General features: G+C 40.5%; 1 protein-coding gene across 9 annotated transcripts in view; it reads right to left on the reverse strand.

The window, feature by feature from the left end:
• Positions 1-23,173, reverse strand: part of ARHGAP12 (Rho GTPase activating protein 12) — a 100,115-nt gene that overhangs the window by 72,731 nt on the left and 4,211 nt on the right. For all 9 annotated transcript variants that reach the window (XM_061587270.1, XM_061587273.1, XM_061587271.1 and 6 more), the window contains exon 2: positions 17,369-18,116. In XM_061587270.1, coding sequence (XP_061443254.1) covers positions 17,369-18,034 — 666 coding nt within the window. In that variant the 5' untranslated portion in view covers positions 18,035-18,116. The remainder of the gene's footprint in view (positions 1-17,368; positions 18,117-23,173) is intronic.

A 23,173-nucleotide genomic window follows, 5' to 3' on the forward strand; every position in this document is an offset into this window, starting at 1 on the left:
GTAACTGTTTTCATAAGCTTCCAAGGTTTTGCTATAATGAACAAAGCCTGTATGGGTTATCATATTCTAATCAACTAATGCTGTCTAATATGGGTGAGGTTCCAAGAAAACTGTAACATTGTATATGGGCAATTATAACTATCCTACATGGGTAAGGCACACGTTTTTAGCTGAACCTCTCACTGAGGCTAGATAACCCCATAGACACACCTGTAAACTCCTTGAAAGAAGGTCTGCGTAAAAATGTAACTAACACAGGAAGTCTGGAAATGGATAAGGACCTTGCAAAGCACCCCACTTATAAAACAGTCCATCACAAACCATTCATTTCATGAGAAAGGTTTGTAATACACACTGCTTTTACTACCTCTCTCTCTCAGATTAACTTAACTAGATTTTTAAACTATAAGAAGCTATGCTATGAATATTGGGGAGACAGGGAAGCCTACCTTGACAATATATTTACACTAGGAATACAGATGGTTGTAGTCCACTAACTTTTACTCAGAGAAACCCATTAAAATTAATGGACCTAAGTTAGCCATTAATGTCAATGGATCTACTCTGAGCAAAAGTTAGTTGAATACAACCCAAAGCTTTTAAATTGTACTCACTGGCCTGGTTCACACAAACAAGATTTGTCCTTGGCTTACTGCTTGCAGTTTAACTTGGAGGGAAACAAACCACAAGCACAGGTTTGGATAACACAAAAACCCAAAACTTGTGATTTGTTGCCCCCAGCATGGTGAGGAATGGGAATTTTAAGCAGCATGAACCAGCATGCTGCTTGTTTGTGTTAAACCACAGTTAAACAATGACTATGGCTTAATGTGATGTGTGAACACAGAAGTTCTCAGCAAAAACCGTAGCAAATCCACTTTCTCGCTTCCAGCAGCTTACCCTGAGTGCGTTTGTTAATAGATGTTAGCTGCTTTCCTAAGCACGCATTTGTCCTAGCTTTTACAGTAGGGCCCCACTCATATGGTGGGTTACGTTCTGGACCCCCGCTGTAAAGCGAAAACTGCTGTAAAGCAGAACTCATTGAATAGAATGGAGTGTGATGCCCGAAAACCAACATAAAAGCGGAACAGGCGCCGTATGAGTGGGGCTTTAGTCTAATGGCATCTAACTGAGACCACTGTATTAGCGAATTGCTGTAAAGCGAAGCACCATAAAACGAGGCCCTACTGTATAAACAGTAAACTGTCACACAACAGAAAACTAAATGAGAATCAGGTCACCTACTAATGAGAATGAATGTTTGCTGCTGTTGTTGTTATGTGCCTTCAAGTTGATTACGACTTTTGGCAACCCTATGAAGCAGTGACCTTCAAGAGCATCTGTCATGAACCACCCTGTTCAGATCTTCTAAGTTCAGGTCTGTGGCTTTCTTTATGGAATCAATCCATCTCGTTTGGCCTTCCTCTTTTTCTACTTCCTTCTGTTTTTTCCAGCATTACTGTCTTTTCTAGTGAATCATGTCTTCTCATGATGTGTCCAAAGTATGATAACCTCAGTTTCATCATTTTAGCTTCTAGTGACATTAAAATACGAGTATATAATACAATCAATGTGCCATCTCTCATCTTCAAGTACAGACATGTCACGGACCACCTGAATGAAGCTTGTGGACTACTGGTGGTTTACGGATCACCATTTGGGAGCCCCTGTCCTAGAGCACTGACCGTGCTGGCTGGGGCTGATGGGAGTTGGAGCCCAACAACTTCTGGAAGGGACTGAAACTACTAGGAGTGGTCATCCTGGGTTTTAGAGCAGTGTTATTAGAATGCAGATGACACCTTGCTCTATCCCTCCATTAGATCTGAATCAAGAGAGGCTATGCAGGTATGCCTTGACCCCTGTATCCAGCAGTGATTGGGACACAGAATGAGAGGCTGCAGGGGCACCAGGTGGGGAGCCAGATCAGTGCTCAGAGGTGACCGTTGACAACAGAGAAAACATTGCACCTGATGCTGTTGGGCAGGAACTCCTAAAGGAACCTCCCAGACCAACAGAGGTTACAGGGCCAGAGCATAGACCGCCATGGGCACCTTCCTCTGAGCATGAAGAATCGGATTCCTCCCATCACACATCACCAGTCTGTCCACAGAGGGAGACTATGGAACAGAGGAGTAGTGCTCATCTTCAGGCCAGAGGGATGGCTCTTTAAGGCTCTGAAGTTCTCTCAAGGGGGTGGAGCCTGGAAGAGGTAGTCTGCAGGCAGAGACATAAAAGGCCTCAGTCTGCTCCCAACCTTCGTTGGAGCTTTATCCTTAAAATTGCCTTGACTTTTACTCTGCATGATCTGGCATCGGAACAGGACAAAGTGGTGGACCAGCGCCTGAGGTAATGATGGGCTGATAAGAGCCAATAAACTGAAGCTGAATCCCAATACAATTGAGATCTTGTGGATAGGTTGTTCTTGAGTCTCGGAATTAGATAAATAGCCTGTCATGGCCGGAGTAGCATTCCTCCAAAAGAACAGGTATGCTTCTTTATTACAAAATGTCACTAGAAACCCAGGTAGCCTCTGTGGTCAGGGCCACCTCTGCTCAGCTACAGCTGTTCCTGAGATAGTCTGGCCTGAGTAACTCACACCCTGATAAACTCACGTGTAAACTAATGCAATGCACTCTACATGGTGCTATCTCTGAATTAAGTAAGGAAACTACAGCTCATGTAGAATGTGGCTGTCCAGTTTTAAAGAAGGGCAGCACATTGGGAGTATATTCACTGATCCTTAAGGTACTGCACTGTGGGCAGGATGTTAGTACTGACATACAAAGACATAAATGGCACACAGCCCAAGTACTTAAAGATCACCTCCCCAGTATCTGCTGGCTCATGTCCTCAGATCAGCGGCGAGACCCTGCTTGTGGTCCGGCCCATGAGAGAGGTCCACAGGGTAATTAAACAAGACAGGGCCTTCTTGGCACCTACACCCCAATTTTGGAATTCCCGCTCCCTGTCCCTAGGGAAGTATGTTTGTCTCCCTTACTGGTGGCCTTTAGGCATCAACTAAAGACATTGTTTGTCTGGGCTTTGGGGAACTGAATGCTCCATGGACACAGCTGAAATATATTAGTGCAGTTTTATGTTAAGCTGTGTTGAATGTAGGACTTCTTTTAAATGTAATGAATTGACTGTATTTTACTGATGCCATATACTGCCCTTGGCTCCTAAATGGGAGGAAAAATAGTATATAAAGAAAATTAACAACCATCACCACCACCAGAGGCCTATGCAAGGGGGTGGAGGATCAGCCACAATGAGAAAAGTCACATTTCAAAACTTTCAATTTGAATTTGAAGGAGAGTCACTCAACGATAAATGCACATCCTTAACATATATTTACAGTGTTATAGATGTTAGCTAGGGTGAATATGTTCAAGGAAAACCTGCAGTGGTAGGAGAGAGTCTCTTTGCAAGATCATTACCACACAAGATTCATCAAAGAAAGACACAGTCTTCCTGGTGATAATCTTCTTTAGTGCTTCACAGTTTCTGCAATAGTCAATTAGTAAAGACGATGAAAGACAGAGCAATCTTTGCAAATAGGCCAGTGCCTATATTTGTAACAATTAACACAACTTGCTACTAAGAGTAACATCTCTATAAATGAGAAAAGGTAATATTTTAGCATGACAACAAGCTGTTGGATCTCATTAGACAAAATAAGATTTACAGAGGCATTAAATGCAAAAGCATGGCAAGCATTTTAATCAGATGTGAACTTTCTGTATACATCGCATAAAGGTTACTCAACATTGAACAACTTAACACAGATATTAAAAGTTATGACACTGTAAGATTTCTAACCAACAAAAACACATGCATTTAAATCCTCGTGTAGACCTGGAAAAAAATTGCATTGGCTGACTTTGGGTCATATTTGGGTCCCAATGAGATTTCCAATGGAAGGATGGGGTCCCTTTCTCTCTCAGAGACCTTTCTGTCACCACCAGTGTACTTGACATTACCAAAGCACCTTGAGCCAAAAAAACACTTATTTATTTATTACATTTATATACCGCCCCATAGCCGAAGCTCTCTGGGCAGTTTACAACAATTATTTACAACAAACAATTATTCAGAGTAAGAAGTTTTTTCCTGAGCAGTATATTCTGGCCCCTTCTCCGTGCATATTGAGAAAGCAACACGATTTCTGAGATATTTTTGGACCCCATTGGTTTTTTGTTTCCAGAAGGAAAATCATAAGTGGTAACTGGCTACAATTTGGGGATATTGTACGGGTGACAGTTTGTCATAACATCCTAGAACAACAACCCTGTAGGTCTACTCATATATAAATGACATAATAAAAGGCAGAAATTTGCCCCCAGGTCTTCTAGGGTACTTTTGGCCCCCCTGTGTTTTGTTTCCAGAAGGAAAACGGTAAGTGGTAACTGGCTGAAATTTGGGGACATTTTTCAGATTACAGTTTGTGACAATGTGTAGGTCTACTTATGTGTAAATTATTTATTTTTATTTATTTATTTATTGAATTTATTAGTCGCCCATCTGGCTGGCTGTCCAGCCACTCTGGGCGACGTACAAAATAGGCATACAATACCTAGACATTAAAAATCTAAAAACAATGAAGATAAATCTAATTACACAATGAAAAATGCACCTGGGGCCAACAAGTACCCCACATGTCTGCATGAGGGTTTTAAAAATGTGACTAGAGCACTCCAGATGCAATGGTGCACAAAACTCCCCTTAGATCTCTGCACCATCCCAATTGATAAGAACAGGTGGCCATAAATTCAGATGTCTAGTGAGAAGCATGTCCAGCAGTTCATCTCTGTTCCTGCAAGATCTCACAAAATATTTTTTCTTTTTCTCCTCCTCTCCAAGGCTCCACACACGTGAGAAGTCCTTCCATTCCTCTTGCAAAAACAGTACATACATCATTTGTGCTGAGTCTAGTAAACTCCAGTTTTTCTTACCAGCTCCATAGCCCCAGCACAAATGAAAGAAGTCTCTGTCTCCTCACTTTGTACATGCTAGAGAACGTGAGAAACAATAAATCAGACCACTGGTCTATCTAAGTTCAGGATCATCTACACTGACTGGCAGCAGCTCTCAATAGTTCAGACTGAAGTATTTTCAACCTCATTACCTGGAGATACCAGGGACTGAATGTGGGGCCTTTTGCATGCAAAGAATGTGCTCTACCACTGCATGGCGGCCCTTCTCCCTAAAGTTTTTTAAAAATGCATCTTCAGTAAAAGATGAATGATATGATAAAAATGTCCGATACAAATAACCTAATTATAACATATGACAACTGTGCCAAGCAGCAGGAAAAAGATCCTTCCCAGGGACAACAAGATACCTTGGGATACCATGCCCCATGTGTGGGGGATTCCCACTAGTAAATATACATTCAGGTCAGAAATTGAAGTCTGAGCATTGGTTTCAAGTATACCGCAAATAAGGAGCCAGTCCGGAAAACAGACACCTCACACACCCCTTCCTCTCCAAAATTAAACATGGCTTGCCTCAATGCACATGTTGCATAAAATCATAGTTATGCAAATTAGGTCCCTTCCAAACCCCTTCAAACCGGGGTTACAATCTGTGGTATATGAGGAAAGGTGGGTTGTATAATTGCACATGTGATGGAAAACCAGTTTAAACTTTGAAAGGGAGGACAGTAATTCTGAGGACTGAAATATATTTGTTCCAAGTCTGCTTTGCAACTTGCACATGTTTTGCTAGATGAGTGCAACATGGTTTGCCAGAAATGCACCTGCACCAGGGCAGACATAAATCAAAGATGCAAATGGGTGTGGGGAAAAGGTGACATAGCCAAAAGAGAAACTGAAATAATGTTGCCTTCACAGATAAATGTTGCAGCCTTCCATTTTTATTTATTGATTAATTTAGAGTTTTGTCTCCCACTCTTGAGTCAAAAAGACTTCCACAGAGGTTTCCATACAATCAATCAAAACAAGACAGCCCCTCCTGAAGGCTTACAATTTAAAAGACATGACACAAAAGGGAAAGGTAGGGAAGAGGAGAAAATGCAATCTCACACACTAATTCTTAAGGTTGAATAGTAGTTCTGATAATAAATAGCCAGCTTGAATAGAAACATCTCAGTGGCACAAGATGCGTGATGGAGCTGGTCCTTCCACAAAGTTGATGGAATGGGCCAGGCTTCTCATCTCTCCCACTGAGGTAGCTTGCTGGAATGGCTACTACCAGTGACAGCTGAGGGAGAGGAAGCAGACTGAATTCCTTGTTCTGAAATCATTCCAAGATGTAAGCCACTTTTTATTCCTACATAAAGATGGAGTACTGGTGCAGAAAATAAACTTGCCAAAATTCACACGAGTCTGTGTGGCAAAAAAATCCTTCAAAATGCATATTGTTTATTAAAAATCCCCTATACAACTGTGGAACTGAGACAACTGGATAACAAGGCAAGAGCAAAATTAGAGCAGAAGCAGAAGAGCAAAATCATCACAGGCCAAACCACAAGTGCCAAAGACACTTGGAGAGAGACACTGATTACAAGTGCCTGTACGCTAATGCTAGGAGCCTCCGAACCAAGATGGGAGAACTGGAGTGCTTGGTCTTAGAGGAGAGCATTGATATAGTGAGCATAACGGAGACCTGGTGGAATGGAGAAAACCAGTGGGATACGGTTATCCCTGGATATAAACTATATTGGAAGGACAGGGAAGGACGTATTGGTGGCGGAGTCGCTCTATACGTGAAAGAAGGCATTGAATCCAGCAAGCTGGAAACCCCAAAAGAGGCTGACTCCTCCACAGAATCGTTGTGGGTGGTGATACCATGCCCCAGGAGGGATTTAATTCTGGGGACCATCTATCGTCCCCCTGATGAAAATGCTCAGGGAGACCTTGAGATGAGATATGAAATTGAGGAAGCATCCAAACTAGGAAATGTGGTAGTAATGGGTGACTTCAACTACCCAGACATAGACTGGCCGCATATGTGTTCCAGTCATGACAAAGAAACAAAATTTCTAGATATTCTAAATGACTATTCCCTAGACCAGTTGGTCATGGAACCGACCAGAGGGACGGCAACCCTGGACTTAATCCTCAGTGGGGACCGGGACCTGGTGCGGGATGTAAGTGTTGTTGAACCGATTGGGAGCAGTGACCACAGTGCTATTAAATTAAACATACCGTATATTCCGGCGTATAAGACGACTTTTTAACCCTGGAAAATCTTCTCCAAAGTCAGGGGTCGTCTTATACGCCGGGTGTCGTCTTATTAGGGTTGCCATATTGCCCGGCTAGCCGGGTTTTACCCGGATTCTAAGCATGCCACCCGGCGCCCGGCTAGCCCCTTAGGTGGCCTGGATTCTCAGCTTTCATTTAAAAAAAAAATTAAGTTTCTAGGTGGTGCGGTTCTCGAGATATATATAAAAACGTCAGGCACACCCCCCGGTTAAATCTTTTTTTAAACTACTGTATAGCACTTTGTAGCTTTAACCCCGCCGTTCAGGATTTCAGCCAATCAGTGAAGTGTTTGTTTGGTGGCAGTGTCTGCAAAACTTCATTGCGAGGCCAGAAAATGGTGGTTTCCCCTCCTGTTTATCTGAAAATCTCATAAATTGGGTTAGGTATATACATTTCAGTTTTTCCCCCTGTTGTGTGTAGGAGTCAGAGCCTGGGCAGTTTTTTGAAAACCTTCCCAATAGTTGCTTTTGGGGGTAAAAACAGTGCTAATCCCATATGTCCAGAGTAAATCCTATTGAATTCAGTAGGAATTACTTTTGAGTAGACATGATTATGAATGTGCTGAAAATCAATGGGACTTTGGAGTGAATGTAAAAAAGAATTGTGTTTGTGTTCTCTTTCTGCCCCCCCCCCAGTCCTATTTTAAAGCAAGTAGGCAGGGCTTATTTAGGTATTGCAGTTTTTATTCTGTAGGAAACTAATACTGATTTTAAAAAAACTAATACTGATTTTTCTGCAATGACCAATTGGTTTGACAATAAACTATTATATGGGCTGTATGTATTTATACATCTGCAGTGTGTGCGTGTGTGTATGGAGTCTTTCCAACACCCCTGTGAGGTACGGTTGGAAACCAAGGCAGCTCACAACAAGAAATAAAGCCATTTAAAATCCAATAACCATAAAAACAAGTATAAACAGTTGCAAAACAGTGTAAAGTGGCATGATTCAGAATTTTGGGTTGTGTGAATGAAGTTGCTTATCACTTGACGTTGCATTTCTGTCCCTGTTTGAGTAAGCCCCATTGAATACGCTGGGACTTGCTTCTGAATAAATAAATTTAGGATTGCACTATAAATATCTTTACAGTTTGTGTAAATAATAAATATATTTGATAGTTATGCTTACATAAATATTTCTTCATTTATCATATTTTTGGTTTTTGGTTAGGAATCCTGACTGGTTGTGAGATGCTTAGTTTTTTGCCTTATAGGAATCTTGTTGTGGTTGGTATGGTATTACATTTAGGAAAGTGTTACTGCCTTCTGTATTTTTTTTTCCTATTTGCATTTCACTTATCTTTAACCTCACTCCGTTACAGCCATAGAAGCAACAGCAGCATATGCAAGATAATTAACTCCCATTGGTGATAAGAGCAAGAATTTATAAGTATTATTTCAATTAAAACAAGAGGCTTATCAATACTTTGAAGAGGACCAGATATTTATTTTCTTTCTGAGCCCAGGACTGGGTCTTTCATGATGCCCGGTGTGTGTGGGGGGGGGGGGGAGCAGGAGAGTAGTCAATAAGACAGACATCCTGGCATTGATAATCGAATTAGCAAGGTATGTGTGGGGTTGTTGTACACTTCCAGGCTCAGTTTCATTTTGAGTATGGAGGTGGAACCTGTGTAGATGTGGTTATCAAAGGGAGAAGAAATTTTGAGTTAAGCAAAGCTCTGCTTTTATAAAACCTAAGAAACATACAGTACTTTGAATGTCTGAGTGCCTGCACCAGTGGAATACTGGAGGAACTTGTAAAACTTGCTGTAACAGTATTTAGAACTGAGCATGTGGTGTGAAAGACTCCTTTTCCTAACATTTTGGCTTGTTTTTCTCTGATTGTGTATTTTTATTGTTTTTACTATATTTGTAAGCTGTGCTGAGCTCTGTTTTTAACAGCAAAAGGGCAGGATATAAATTCTCTTAATCAATCAATAAATACTCCATAGTGTTGGAAACTAGAGTCTAGGCATTTAATGTTGCTTTTAAAAAAAAGATTTCTCACATCTTTCCCCAGTTTTTGGTGGTAATTCCTAGGCACAAAAACAAAACAACTGGACAATCCAAATATTAATATTTATAAGTTTATAAGTGACAGTTTTCCTGCTAAGTACCTGCATGTCATAAGCAGGGGTAGTCTTATACGGCGAGTATATCCCAAACTCTATATTTTAACTGGAAAGGTTGGGGGTTGTCTTATACGCCCAGTCGTCTTATACGCCGGAATATACGGTACATGTAAATGGCCAATTGCCAAGAAAATCCAACACAGTCACATTTGACTTCAAAAGAGGAAACTTCACAAAAATGAGGGGATTGGTAAAAAGAAAGCTGAAAAATAAAGTCCAGAGGGTCACATCACTCGAAAATGCTTGGAAGTTGTTTAAAAACACTATATTAGAAGCTCAACTGGAGTGCATACCGCAGATCAGAAAAGGTACCGCCAGGGCCAAGAAGATGCCAGTATGGTTAACGAGCAAAGTCAAGGAAGCTCTTAGAGGCAAAAAGTCTTCTTTCAGAAAATGGAAGTCTTGTCCGAATGAAGAAAATAAAAAAGAACACAAACTCTGGCAAAAGAAATGGAAGAAGACAGTAAGGGATGCTAAAAAAGAATTTAAGGAGCATATTGCTAAGAACATAAAAACCAACAACAAAAAATTCTATAAATACATTCAAAGCATCTACGGAGGCGATTGGACCCTTGGATGATAAGGGAGTCAAAGGTGTACTAAAGAACGATAAGGAGATTGCAGAGAAGCTAAATGAATTCTTTGCATCTGTCTTCACAGTGGAAGATATAGGGCAGATCCCTGAACCTGAACTAACATTTGCAGGAAGGGATTCTGAGGAACTGAGACAAATAGTGGTAACGAGAGAGGAAGTTCTAGGCTTAATGGACAATATAAAAACTGACAAATCACCAGGCCCGGATGGCATCCACCCGAGAGTTCTCAAATGTGAAATTGCTGATCTGCTAACTAAAATATGTAACTTGTCCCTCAGGTCCTCCTCCGTGCCTGAGGACTGGAAAGTGGCAAATGTAACGCCAATATTCAAAAAAGGATCCACAGGGAATCCCGGAAATTACAGGCCAGTTAGCTTAACTTCTGTCCCTGGAAAACTGGTAGAAAGTATTATTAAAGCTAGATTAACTAAGCACATAGAAGAACAAGCTTTGCAGAAGCAGAGCCAGCATGGCTTCTGCAAGGGAAAGTCCTATCTCAGTAACCTATTAGAATTCTTTGAGAGTGTGAACAAGCATATAGATAGAGGTGATCCAGTGGACATAGGTTCCTTAGGCTTTCAAAAAGCGTTTGACAAGGTACCTCACCAAAGACTTCTGAGGAAGCTCAGCAGTTATGGAATAAGAGGAGAGGTCCTCTTGTGGATAAGGAATTGGTTAAGAAGCAGAAAGCAGAGAGTAGGAATAAACGGACAGTTCTCCCAATGGAGGGCTGTAGAAAGTGGAGTCCCTCAAGGATCGATATTGCGACCTGTACTTTTCAACTTGTTCATTAATGACCTAGAATTAGGAGTGAGCAGTCCAGTGGCCAAGTTTGCTGACGACACTAAATTGTTCAGGGTTGTTAAAACAAAAAGGGATTGCGAAGAGCTCCAAAAAGACCTCTCCAAACTGAGTGAATGGGCGGAAAAATGGCAAATGCAATTCAATATAAACAAGTGTAAAATTATGCATATTGGAGCAAAAAAATCTTAATTTCACATATACACTCATGGGGTCTGCACTGGCAGTGACCGACCAGGAGAGAGACCTCGGGGTTGTAGTGGACAGCACGATGAAAATGTCGACCCAGTATGCGGCAGCTGTGAAAAAGGCAAATTCCATGCTAGGGATAATTAGGAAAGGTATTGAAAATAAAACAGCCAATATCATAATGCCGTTGTATAAATCTATGGTGCGGCCACATTTGGAATACTGTGTACAGTTCTGGTCGCCTCATCTCAAAAAGGATATTATAGAATTGGAAAAGGTTCAGAAGAGGGCAACCAGAATGATCAAGGGGATGGAGCGACTCCCTTACGAGGAAAGGTTGCAGCATTTGGGGCTTTTTAGTTTAGAGAAAAGGCGGGTCAGAGGAGACATGATAGAAGTGTATAAAATTATGCATGGCATTGAGAAAGTGGATAGAGAAAAGTTCTTCTCCCTCTCTCATAATACTAGAACTCGTGGACATTCAAAGAAGTTGAATGTTGGAAGATTCAGGACAGACAAAAGGAAGTACTTCTTTACTCAGCGCATAGTTAAACTATGGAATTTGCTCCCACAAGATGCAGTAATGGCCACCAGCTTGGACGGCTTTAAAAGAAGGTTAGACAAATTCATGGAGGACAGGGCTATCAATGGCTACTAGCCGTGATGGCTGTGCTCTGCCACCCTAGTCAGAGGCAGCATGCTTCTGAAAACCAGTTGCCGGAAGCCTCAGGAGGGGAGAGTGTTCTTGCACTCAGGTCCTGCTTGCGGGCTTCCCCCAGGCACCTGGTTGGCCACTGTGAGAACAGGATGCTGGACTAGATGGGCCACTGGCCTGATCCAGCAGGCTCTTCTTATGTTCTTATGTAAGGCGGTAGCAATAAATTTCATTAAAGCATCCTTAGATCATATAACACAGGATGACATCAGAATACATTCTGTGGTGTTGTTATTCATTCAAAGAGTGGATGGGAAACTGTCACCCTTTTAAACACTGAATCCAATATAACTGCTTTTCTTGATGCTGATGTATGCTGCTCCCATTAAGTTCACAGTGAACAATCTGACATAGATCACACAAAATCCCAAAAAGGAACTGAAGGCATGAATGTGCTATGCTGCATTACTCATTTATTGAAAATTCAGCCGTACCCTCCCAGATTTTTTTTGGGGGGGGGGCATGCAAAGCATTTCCATAAAAAAACAAAAATAAGCCAGCGGTTGACCAATTGAAAACTAGAAACTATAAATAAAAACCCTGAAATTGATGTCTAATGGGCAGAATGCAGGCAACAGAATGTTAGGGCGTTGCAATTTAAGAGACAGAGGCTTTTTTAAAAAAACCTAATCTATATTAAGAATATCCTACTCATATTGACTCATGCACAACCTCCTGGGGCATGTTTAAAATGGAAGTGGACTGCCTTCAAGTCGATCCCGACTTATGGCAACCCTATGAATAGTGTTTTCATGGTAAGCGGTATTCAGAGGAGGTTTACCATTGCCTTCCTCTGAGGCTGAGAGGCAGTGACTGGCCCAAGGTCACCCAGTGAGCTTCATGGCTGTGTGGGGATTTGAACCCTGGTCTCCCAGGTCATAGTCCAGCACCTTAACCACTACACCACACTCCATCTTTAATACATTACTATAGTAAATAATATTTACCTATAGGGAAAACACAGTTCTAGCAGAGTAGAATACAACTTACAAACAATAACCTTCCAGAAAATTTGTACTTGCTGTTTCTATATCCTGGTTTTATCTGGTCATTAAAAAGTTTGATAAAATAGGCAGAGGGGAAACACTAGCTTCTTCTGGCAAGCTAGACATTAACAGAAATCATGTACATACTGTATTTTAATGGAACTACAATATGGGTCATTTTTAAAATAAGATTATATTTTCTTTGCTGACATAAAAATGCCATTTTAAGTGTTTACCTGTAAATTGTAAACTGACAAGTAAACTTAAGAGGCTACCCATAGGTTCAAATCCCAGCAAACTGTTACACCGCCTGTCTTGTATATAACAAATCCCTTCTATTTTCTAAAAGATACTTTTTATATAGATTTTAAATGTGCAAGACACAGACAGCAAACCTTGTTAAGTAGAATCTGATCAAAATCCCTCTTCCACGTGAGTTTATTGCCTTTTAGGCCAATTCAAGTTCACTGTACAGTGCTAACACTCGTTTAGCTTAACACTTGTTTCAAGGTAACTGTAGGCAGCCTGGAATGTTCTGGCAACAAACAGTCATGAGAACATCTTGTGAAGGCCTTAATTTCTACCCAGCTGATTTCTGCTAAACAATGCTCACTTTTGAGATATTTATAAAAAGCAGGAGTATAGTTCAGTAAAATCTAGCTGGAATTTAAATATCTAGGTCTGCTTCATCTAGAGGAAACACAAAGCAAACACAAACTTCCCCAGCAAAGTAATTCAGGATAGAGACATTTGCAATAGATATCCCTATCCCTTCTCACGCTTGCTTCCCCTCTAAAATACCACCTGGTCCATTTTTAGTTCATTTTCTTCCTTTAGCCAGGCTCCAAGACTGAAACACAATTGGAAGAAGAAGAAACAGAAAACCATTTGCAAGAAAGAATCCAGAGGCACAGGAAGGATTAAGCATCCTGTCCTATTGCCCACCAACTTTCTGGTACAAATGCACCCTCCACCCCTGAAACTCAGCAAACACAAATGTGGGAACATTCATTTGCAAAACCAATGTGACGTTCTGCTCTGATTCTATCTTACTCAAGTCAGTTAGTACATAGCCTTGGTAGGAAGCCAGTATGGTAACTGTTGCTACCATGTTCACTATCTTTTCCCCAAACCTTAAACTGATTTGGAGCTTAGTAACACAATAATCTTACCTAGTGCCTCAAAATTAATCTACACCTAGTGCGTTTACATTAATATATCAGAAACAACACATATGACCCAAAGTAGTTAGCATCCACTGCATCTGCAGTTTGTTGTTGTTATATGCCATCAAGTCGATTACGACTTATGGCGACCCTATGAATCAGCAACCTCCAAAAGCATCTGTCGTGAACCACCCTGTTCAGATCTTGTAAATTCAGGTCTGTGGCTTCCTTTATGCAATCAATCCATCTCTTGTTTGGCCCTCTTTTTCTGCTCCCTTCTGTTTTTCCCAGCATTATTGTCTTTTCTAGTGAATCATGTCTTCTCACGATGTGTCCAAAGTATGATAACCTCAGTTTCATCATTTTAGCTTCTAGTGATAGTTCTGGTTTAATTTGTTCTAACACTCTATTATTTGTCTTTTTCGCAGTCTATGGTATGCACAAAACTCTCCTCCAACACCGCATTTCAAATGAGTTGATTTTTCTCTTATCCGCTTTGTTCACCGTCCAACTTTCACATCCATACCCCGAGATCGGGAATACCATGGTCTGAATGATCCTGACTTTAATGTTCAGTGATACATCTTTGCATTTGAGGACCTTTTCTAGTTCTCTCATAGCTGCCCTCCCCAGTCCTAGCCTTCTTCTAATTTCTTGACTATTGTCCCCATTTTGGTTAATGACTGTGCCAGGGTATTGATAATCCTTGACAAGTTCAATGTCCTCGTTGTCAACTTTAAAGTTACATAAATCTTCTGTTGTCATTACTTTAGTCTTCTTCACATTCAGCTGTAGTCCTGCTTTTGTGCTTTCCTCTTTAACTTTCATCAGCATTCGTTTCAAATCATTACTGGTTTCTGCTAGTAGTATGGTATCGTCTGCATATCTTAAATGATTGATATTTCTCCCTCCAATTTTCACACCTCCTTCATCTTGGTCCAATTCCGCTTACTGTATGATATGTTCTGCATATAGATTAGAGTATAGTATAGAGAGCTTCGGCTATGGGGCAGTATACAAATGAAATAAATAAATAAATAAAACAAATAGGGTGATAAAACACACCCGTCTCACACCCTTTCCGATGGGGAACCAATTGGTTACTCCATATTCTGTCCTTATAGCAGCCTCTTGTCCACAGTGTAGGTTGCGCATCAGGTCAATCAGATGCTGCTCATTTAAAGAATTCCATAGTTTTTCATGATCTACACAATCAAAGGCTTTGCTGTAATCTATAAAGCACAGGGTGACTTTCTTCTGTAATTCCTTGGTCCGTTCCATTATCCAACATATGTTTGCGACATGATCTCTGGTGCCCCTTTCCTTTCTAAATCCTGCTTGGACATCTTGCATTTTTCGCTCCATATATGAAAAAAACTGAAATGGAGTTCCTTCAAGTCGATCTCGACTTATAGCGACTCTATGGATAGGGGTTTTGTGGTAAGCAGTACAGTAGGTCCCCACTCATATGGCGGGTTACATTCCAGACCCCTGCCTAAAAGCAAAACCTGCCGAAAAGTGGAACTCAATAGAATGGTGCCCGAAGCCTGAAAAACGCCATAAAAGCGGAACAAGTGCAGTATGAGTGGGGCCTTACTCTAATTGAAAGCCGCCATATTAGTGGAACGCCAAAAAGTGAGCTGCCGAAAAGTGGGGTCCTACTGTATTCAGAGGCGGCTTATCATTAGCTTCCTCTGAGGCTGAGAGGCAGTGACTGGCCCAAGGTCACCCAGTGAGCTTCATGGCTGTGCGGAGATTCGAACCCTGGTCTCCCAGGTCGTAGTCCAACACTCTAACCACTACGCCACACTGGCTCTCACTCCATATATTGTAAGAGCCTTTGTTGTAGAATCTTGAGCATTACTTTACTTGCATGGAATATTAAGGCAATAATTCAACAATTACTGCATTCCCTGGGATCCCCTTTCTTTGGAATTGGGATGTATATTGAATCCTAAGCCCCATTTCCCCACAATTCCTAGTTCTTCTCTGTTCCCCACTTTTGCATTCCAGTCCCCCATGATTATCAACACATCTTGTTTTGGTGTGTAATCAATTTCTTCCTGTACTTCTCTCCAATTCCCCTTCTTCTGCATTTGCCAGTGGAGCGTAGATGGATGATGGTTATGTTAATAGGTTTCCCATTTAATCTCACTGATGTAACTCACTCAGACCTTGCGTTGTAGCTCCTAATTGCTTTTGCTACATCTCTTCTCACATTTAAAGCAACCCCGTTTCTTCTTAATTTTTCATTTCCTGCATATTTTGTAGTTGCCTGATTGAAAATGTCCCATTCCTGTCCATTTTAATTCACTCTCACCAAGTTATTATAATGCTGATGTGTTCCATTTCTTTTTTGACAATTTCTGACTTTCCCTGGTTCATGCTTCTCACATTCCATGTTCCTATTGTGAGTGTTGTACAGTAGGGCCCCGCTCATACAGCGGGTTACGTTCCAGACCCCCGCTGTAAAGTGAAAACCGCTGTAAAGCGGATCCTGTTGACTTACATTGACCAAAATGGTGCCCGGCAGCAAAAAAAAGCCAGAAAAGCAGAACAAGCGCTGTAAAGCGGGGCCTTTCTGCAATTCACAACCACTGCATTAACGGAACGCTGTAAAGTGAAGTGCTGTAAAGCGGGGCCCTACTGTACAACCCTGGACTCTCCTTTCATATCTGTGCACATTAGCCTCTGGGCTTCCTTTCAGCTTTGACCCAGCTGAGTCAGTAGTCACAGAGCTTCTTGTCCTTGTCCTCTGTTCTTCCCCAGTAGCTCAAGGAGTGCCGTCTGACCTGGGGGTCTCCAGCACTATTTCGTGTTTCAATTCATTTATTTCGGTCCAAGACCAGCACATTTAAAATAGCAGAATTATATATATCTTTACAGAGCAGGTACAGTGTAATTATCTCGTGTTGCATTTCTGATACTCTGTTCATAGGGGTTTTGTGGTAAGAGGTATTCAGAGGTGGTACCAATTGCCTTCCTCTGAGTTTGTAGTAGTATAGCTCAAAAGGGACTCCAAACATAAGCTTGTGAGAACTACCAGAAGCCCTAAGAATAAAAATGGTCTGCCTAATCCTGTGTCCAGCAGTGACTACTAAGATGCAACAAAATATTAAAGCTATCCCATTCTATTGGCCATTTGAAGTTTCATTCTATTTAGAGTGATATTCTGCAAGAGGATACCTACTTTGACCATTAGAGGCTAAATTGATCTAATCCAATCATCTTCCCCATGTTAAACAAACACTTTAAATAAATGTTACTTTGTAAGAAAAGGCAAATTAGAGGACAACTGCACAAAAACAAACCACAAAGTGTCACCAAGAAAATATTAACTACAACCCAATATTAACTATTCTTACTCACTGACACACAGTTGCTGAGTTGATCTCTGACAAAAACAACAGCACCTTGGTCCTTACGTTTGGTATAAGAATTGAGAACCGAGTGTACACAAGCAAGCTTATTCCTAGAATAAGGAATTTCAGATTTTTATTTAAGAGAAAAAATATTTAAAAGGAACAACAAAACTTAATGCCATGCATTTCATCTTACCTGTACTTGTTCTGTGGAACTGCTGCTGAGTTCATCTCCAGATTCTGAATCCTGGTGGATTTTCTCTGAGCCTTCTCCTGCAGAGTCACAGGACTGCTCTTGCAAAAAGCTGGTTTTTTCTATTTCCATACATTCAGAATAAGGAAAATGGGACACAGAGAAGGTCCTGTTCTGATTGGAAACTTTAGGAAACTGTAATTCATTAGATTTCCCATTATTTTGGGCAAGGTCCAAGCTCAGGCCAAAATTCTGACCTGGGCTATTGTTTGGTCCCAGATTCTGATTGGCATCCCGAACTACACTAGACACTTGAACTGGAGAAGATTTCCCAAAACCAGAAAGCTCTGGAGACTTATTCACATTTTCTGTTGACCTCTGTAACCCATGCATAAGTTTTAACGAGCTGTTTGGCAGCCCGCCTGATTGCTTAATAGGTGGCATTAGTGCTTTGCGAGTTACTTCTTTCACATACTGTGCTGGCACATAGAATGGTTTGGAATTTTCATCCTTTTTGACTTGCCACCAGTCATCATTAGTCTTTTTCACTAAAATGTATCTCTCCCCTTGTTTTATCACAATCCTTTTGTCTTTTGCTTCATATTCATAATCATATTCAACTTCAATGTATAATGGACCTGAAAGAATTTTTCCACTCTTGTCGGCCATCTCTTTTAAAAGACTGTGTTCACCTTTCTAGGTGAAAGGAAAGCCACATTGTGGTTTTTCTTCCTCCCGTTTCTCAGCAAAACTGTAAGAAAAAAAAAATGTTATTACCACACAAGTCACCTAAGAAGCCTCTGCTGTAAGTTGTTTATTGACCAATCTCATATTATGGATGAACTGGTGAACCAAATCTTTCACAAAGTTGTTTTTCAGAGCTACAACTAGAATCAGTGATGTGGGTTTTTTTTGGGGGGGGGGGGGAAATTGGACAGGAAATTTCCCTATACTTTTTCCTGAAATGCTTCCACTGTCCTCAAGTCAATGGAAATCTTATTTAGCGAGTTAAACTTACATTTAGTCAACAAAACTAAAAAAAGGTCTTTGTAAAATTCATATGCAGTATAAATATCTGAAAAGTTTTTCAGAAAAGTTTTTATATGGCAACTCATTAATATACGCTTCATTATAATAAAAAATGAAGGCACTGAAACTGTTAACATACTAATTTTGGCATGCATGAAGAGCAGCATACATGAATATGCATGCTTTCTAAAGATACCTAGATGAAAAATGTTATTTACAACTTTAATTTTAGATTTGACCAGTATTATATCTATTCCAGTTGCCCAATCTGATTTATTTTACAAAACAATGAATTTCTAAATGTGGAGACATTTCCAAGGAAAAATAAAGTAGTGTAAAGAGAGGGATGCAGGTAGAGGACTGTAACGAAACCTCTTGTTGGGAACCGTTATTAAATGTGTTATGGGTTTGAAGGAGTTAATGGAATGCCTGGGAGTATAGGTGATGTAAGACTGCCAGCCAGGAGGGTGTGTGTAAGTGAGAATTCTAAGGGAGGTTTGAATAAAAGACAGTTGGTTTTAACAGTTAGGAGTTTTGTGGTTGGGATATGGAGTGCAAGGAGGGAGGTTGTGTTGTGGGAGTGAGCTGGGTGGAAAAGGGTGGATTACATATTAGTTAGAGAGGGTAGGACAGGTAGGAAAGATAGGGACTATACATCAATATACTATTTAACGTCTTGTATTTTAATGTTATATTGTTCATTTAAATCCCTGCATGTCTAACTGGTCACGGGTGCTACCATATCAGGGTCCTAGTCAGTTCCTATTCCTACATGCCATTGTGCTAACAGGGCACACAAGTGGTCATCTTTTGGATGGGGCGAAAGACGGAATGGCTGAAGCTTGTGGTGCAGAGAGCATATCTGACCCAGGCTGAGGCAGGCATCCCACTGGGTGGGAATTTCCTGAACCAAGCGTGGTATGTCAGGAGGGATAATCCCTGGTGAAGGGCAGGTTCGTGACAAGGACGCTAGATGCCTTCTCCTCAGAGCCTGTTCCTGCTTCAGGTGGACTGTCCCCTTCTATCTATCATGGATCTCTACCAGTACCACCAACTGCCCTGGGAGAAAGATCCTGATGACTTGTGATATTTTGATGTTGTTTCTTGTAAATTTATTAATATATCTTGATTTTACTTATAAAAGGATTTGTATTCTCAAAGGTGAAACAGAAATAATAAACAAAATACAACAATTTCCATTTGTTAACATTAATAATGTATCCTCTTTAATCATACTTCCATTAAAAAATAGCTTTGACAAGGTAACATTGCACACAACAGTTCTGTGTGTTTTATCTGTATTTATGCTGCTATAATGACAACTTCCCCAATTCACAAAGTAATTGAACAATGGTTAAAGATAAAAAACCAGTTACAAACTGTAAGACTTTGCTGACATTTTGATGTATTCTAAGCTGATATTTGTCATCTTAACTTCCAGAGGAGTTTTGTTTGTTTTAAAACTTTCTTTCAAGGAACTCAAAATTGTATGTACACCATTCCTAGGCAGTCTCCCATCCAGGCACTGACAGGACCCAGATATGCTTTATTTCAGCAAGGTAACGGGATCAAGTGCTTCAAAACAATTTATATATTGGACATATATACCAACCTTTTGTACAATTACTTGAGTAGTTTACAATAGAAGAAAATAATAAAAAGCCATAGAACTAATAAACCAGCAGCATAAAAGCCGTAAAAATCACAGGAAAATAAAATATTCATTACCAGAAAAGGATTAAGCCTCTTTCAGAAGGATGTTTTATAAAAGTACCATGGCAGAGAAGACCCTATCCTCAGTCACTACCCACTTCACCTCAGATGGTGTGAGCACCCAGAAAAATGCCTTCAAAGATGACTGTAGCACATAGGTAGGCTAGTAAAAGTACACTGTTATGATCTTGGAACTAAATTCCCCATCTTCAGGGATTCAGAGCTGCAGAGCAAACTGCCTTTTGAGCCAGCTCCAGATGTACATAACCAGCAGCACTTGGACAAAATGAGCATGCCAGTAACTATCGACCCTGAAGAGATTGTGCTGCCCTCCTCTGACTCCCAAGAACCCCAACTCAGAAACCCTAGTGAAGCCAGTTTCCCCCACTCTGTCAGAGTTAAAGCAGGCTGGGGCCCTTTAAAAAGAAAAGGCAAAGCTAGCTATTGAGACAGCTCCCATTTAATGCTCTGTCTGAGGATGACTACTGCTTAAACAAGCTCTGTTCTTAGAGGGTGTCCAGTCTGAGCCCTTCACAGAACTATCTGAGGTGCCACTGATGCACTGCCTTGCCTCTGCACTGTTGAGCCCATCTCTCAAAATAGAACAAATATGTTCTTCACTGTCCCAAGTATGTAGGGTTTTAGATGATGAACACCAGCACTCGGAATTAAACTCAGAAAGAGACCAGTGTAATTCTTTCAACATAGATGAGATGTTCCCAGCAACCAGTCTGTTAATATTTATTAGATTTCTTAGCTGCCCTTCACCCCAAGGTCCCAGGGTGGGTTACAACAATAAAATATACATTTGTTTTTAAAAAACAGCTACAACCATAAAACAAGAATAAAAACTAGTAGAACACTAGCAGCTGCATTTTAGAGAGGAGACTAGCTGGTTGTAGTTATTATCAAAGAAAGGCTGCACTTCGAGTTGGAAAGAGCATCTTCAGATGGTGAAAGACACTCAATGGCATTGAAGCTACAAAGCACTCTGTGTGGGGTTATCCTGGACTGTCATGAAACTCCAGTGAACTCACCTCCAGATGAAGATGGAAGCACACTGGATGAGTGGATCCCCTGTATCTCCTAGGCACAATTAACAGTTCTGGTTTTAACAATAAAAAAAGATGAACACCTTGGGACCTACCTGCTTTCTCTTCCTTCTTCCACCACAACCTTCAGGATCAACAGAGCACATTCTTAACAGTAACAATAAGGATAGTGAGAGAAGTACTCTTAGTAGCAGCCTCACAACTCCCTTCTCTTAGAGATCTGCCAAAACCCAAATGAGTACCTCCAGGATCCTGTCAAGATCTCACCTATTTTGTTATGGATTAAGCAAGTATGGGGTAACTTTAATTTCTATATAACATTTCAGTTGTTACATATATTTGAGTACTGATTTTTTTCTCAAAGTGGGATTAAAAAAGAAGCTAGTTCATAGGTTTGACATCTAAAGGTGGCAGTTTCTGTTCTAACAAAGTACAAAGATTAAACTTCAATTAGACAACATACAGTGATGATTCAGACTGAATGAAATTATTCAGACCAAATGCTAAACCATGTTTTGGCACTATGCAAATTAGTTTTTAAGACTAAGAACACTTGGGCTCACATGCTCCCTCCCCATCTCACACATTGTAATTCCCTTCCTCCCTAGTTTAAAATAAACCAGTTTGCTGTTCTGTCTGAACTGACAAGCTATGGTTTGCCCTTGCCCTACCACAAATCAAGATTGCAGATAACAGTGCAGTCCTAGCTTCCAAATCTGGTTTGCATGGCAAACACAAACATAAATTGATGAAATGGCAAAGTCTGATTTACCTCAGACCAGGAAGGAACAGCAGCATATAAGGTGAGGAAAGAGAGTACATGCAAGCCTAAGTATCCTTCAAGGCTCATTTATGTACCCATAGTTCTTAGCTGGTTCAGAGATTATACTATTAGTAGAAAGAGGTTTTCCGTCTGTTTCCACAAGACAGACATACCAAGTCAGCTCTAGACACACAGGGTTTGCCGTTCCAGGATGGAGATGCAAATTTGAATGTGCATCCAAGTGAGCATAATGCAGGATAGGCAAACATCATCCACATACAAATGCCCATCTTATTAAAGACCACCTGAGCCTTTATATCCCAGCTCAATCACTGAGTTCAAGTTGGCCCCCATGTTAGAGAGTTAGGTTGCCGGCCCCATCTCACAGAACACCTTACCAACAGAGATATGGCAGGCTTCCTCACTTTTGAGTTTCAGGTGTCTTTGAAGACACTTTTATGTCAAGCCTATGCAACCGTTTAAAACTTTTTGGATTAGCCAGTCATTTTAATGAATATTTTGTACTAATTATGTTTCTGTTTAATTGTATATATTTTGTTATACACTGCCCAGGCATTTTATGAGATGATGGTATATAATTACTTTTATAAATAAATATAAATATTTGCATATGCATTTCCAAAGCCAGTGATTGATATGCACATGGACCTCCACATCTGGATTGGACTAAATTATTTAAATAACCCCACTCTGTAAACTCCCAACATACTACCAGAGGTGCATAAGAACGCATCCAATAGCAATCAGTAATAAGTTACATGAAATGGTACATCAGAAATAGACCATAATACAGAGAGGCGTAATGAAGTAGGACTCCCTAACCTGCTGTTATTTTTATAATTTTTGGCATTGAAAGTTGCTTTATTTTTCCTTAAAGATATCTTCACATTTAAGAAGCCAATTGTAAAGTAGAACAGAGGAAAGAAAATGGTAGTGGAGGAAGAGAAATCCCACTGGTCCAGCACAACCTAAAGGAAGCATCTTAAAGATCTTGGTTGGATTGTAACCACAATTTGAAAAAGAGGGAATAAAAAAGTAACCCCAGAAATAAAACATCTGTGTCCTATTAAAATTACAAGAGAAAAACTAATATATAGTGGATCTTCACCAACAAATGTTTTATTCACCTCTTGCTTCTATAAATTATTTCTTGTGTTAAACCCTTGTGTTAAACCACATTTTAGCATGATGTGCATAATCCCCAATGAACGTCAAGCAAGCCTTGGGCTT

The sequence above is a fragment of the Rhineura floridana genome, chromosome 10, assembly GCF_030035675.1.
Source record: "Rhineura floridana isolate rRhiFlo1 chromosome 10, rRhiFlo1.hap2, whole genome shotgun sequence".
In the NCBI taxonomy this organism is placed as follows: Eukaryota; Metazoa; Chordata; class Lepidosauria; order Squamata; family Rhineuridae; genus Rhineura; species Rhineura floridana.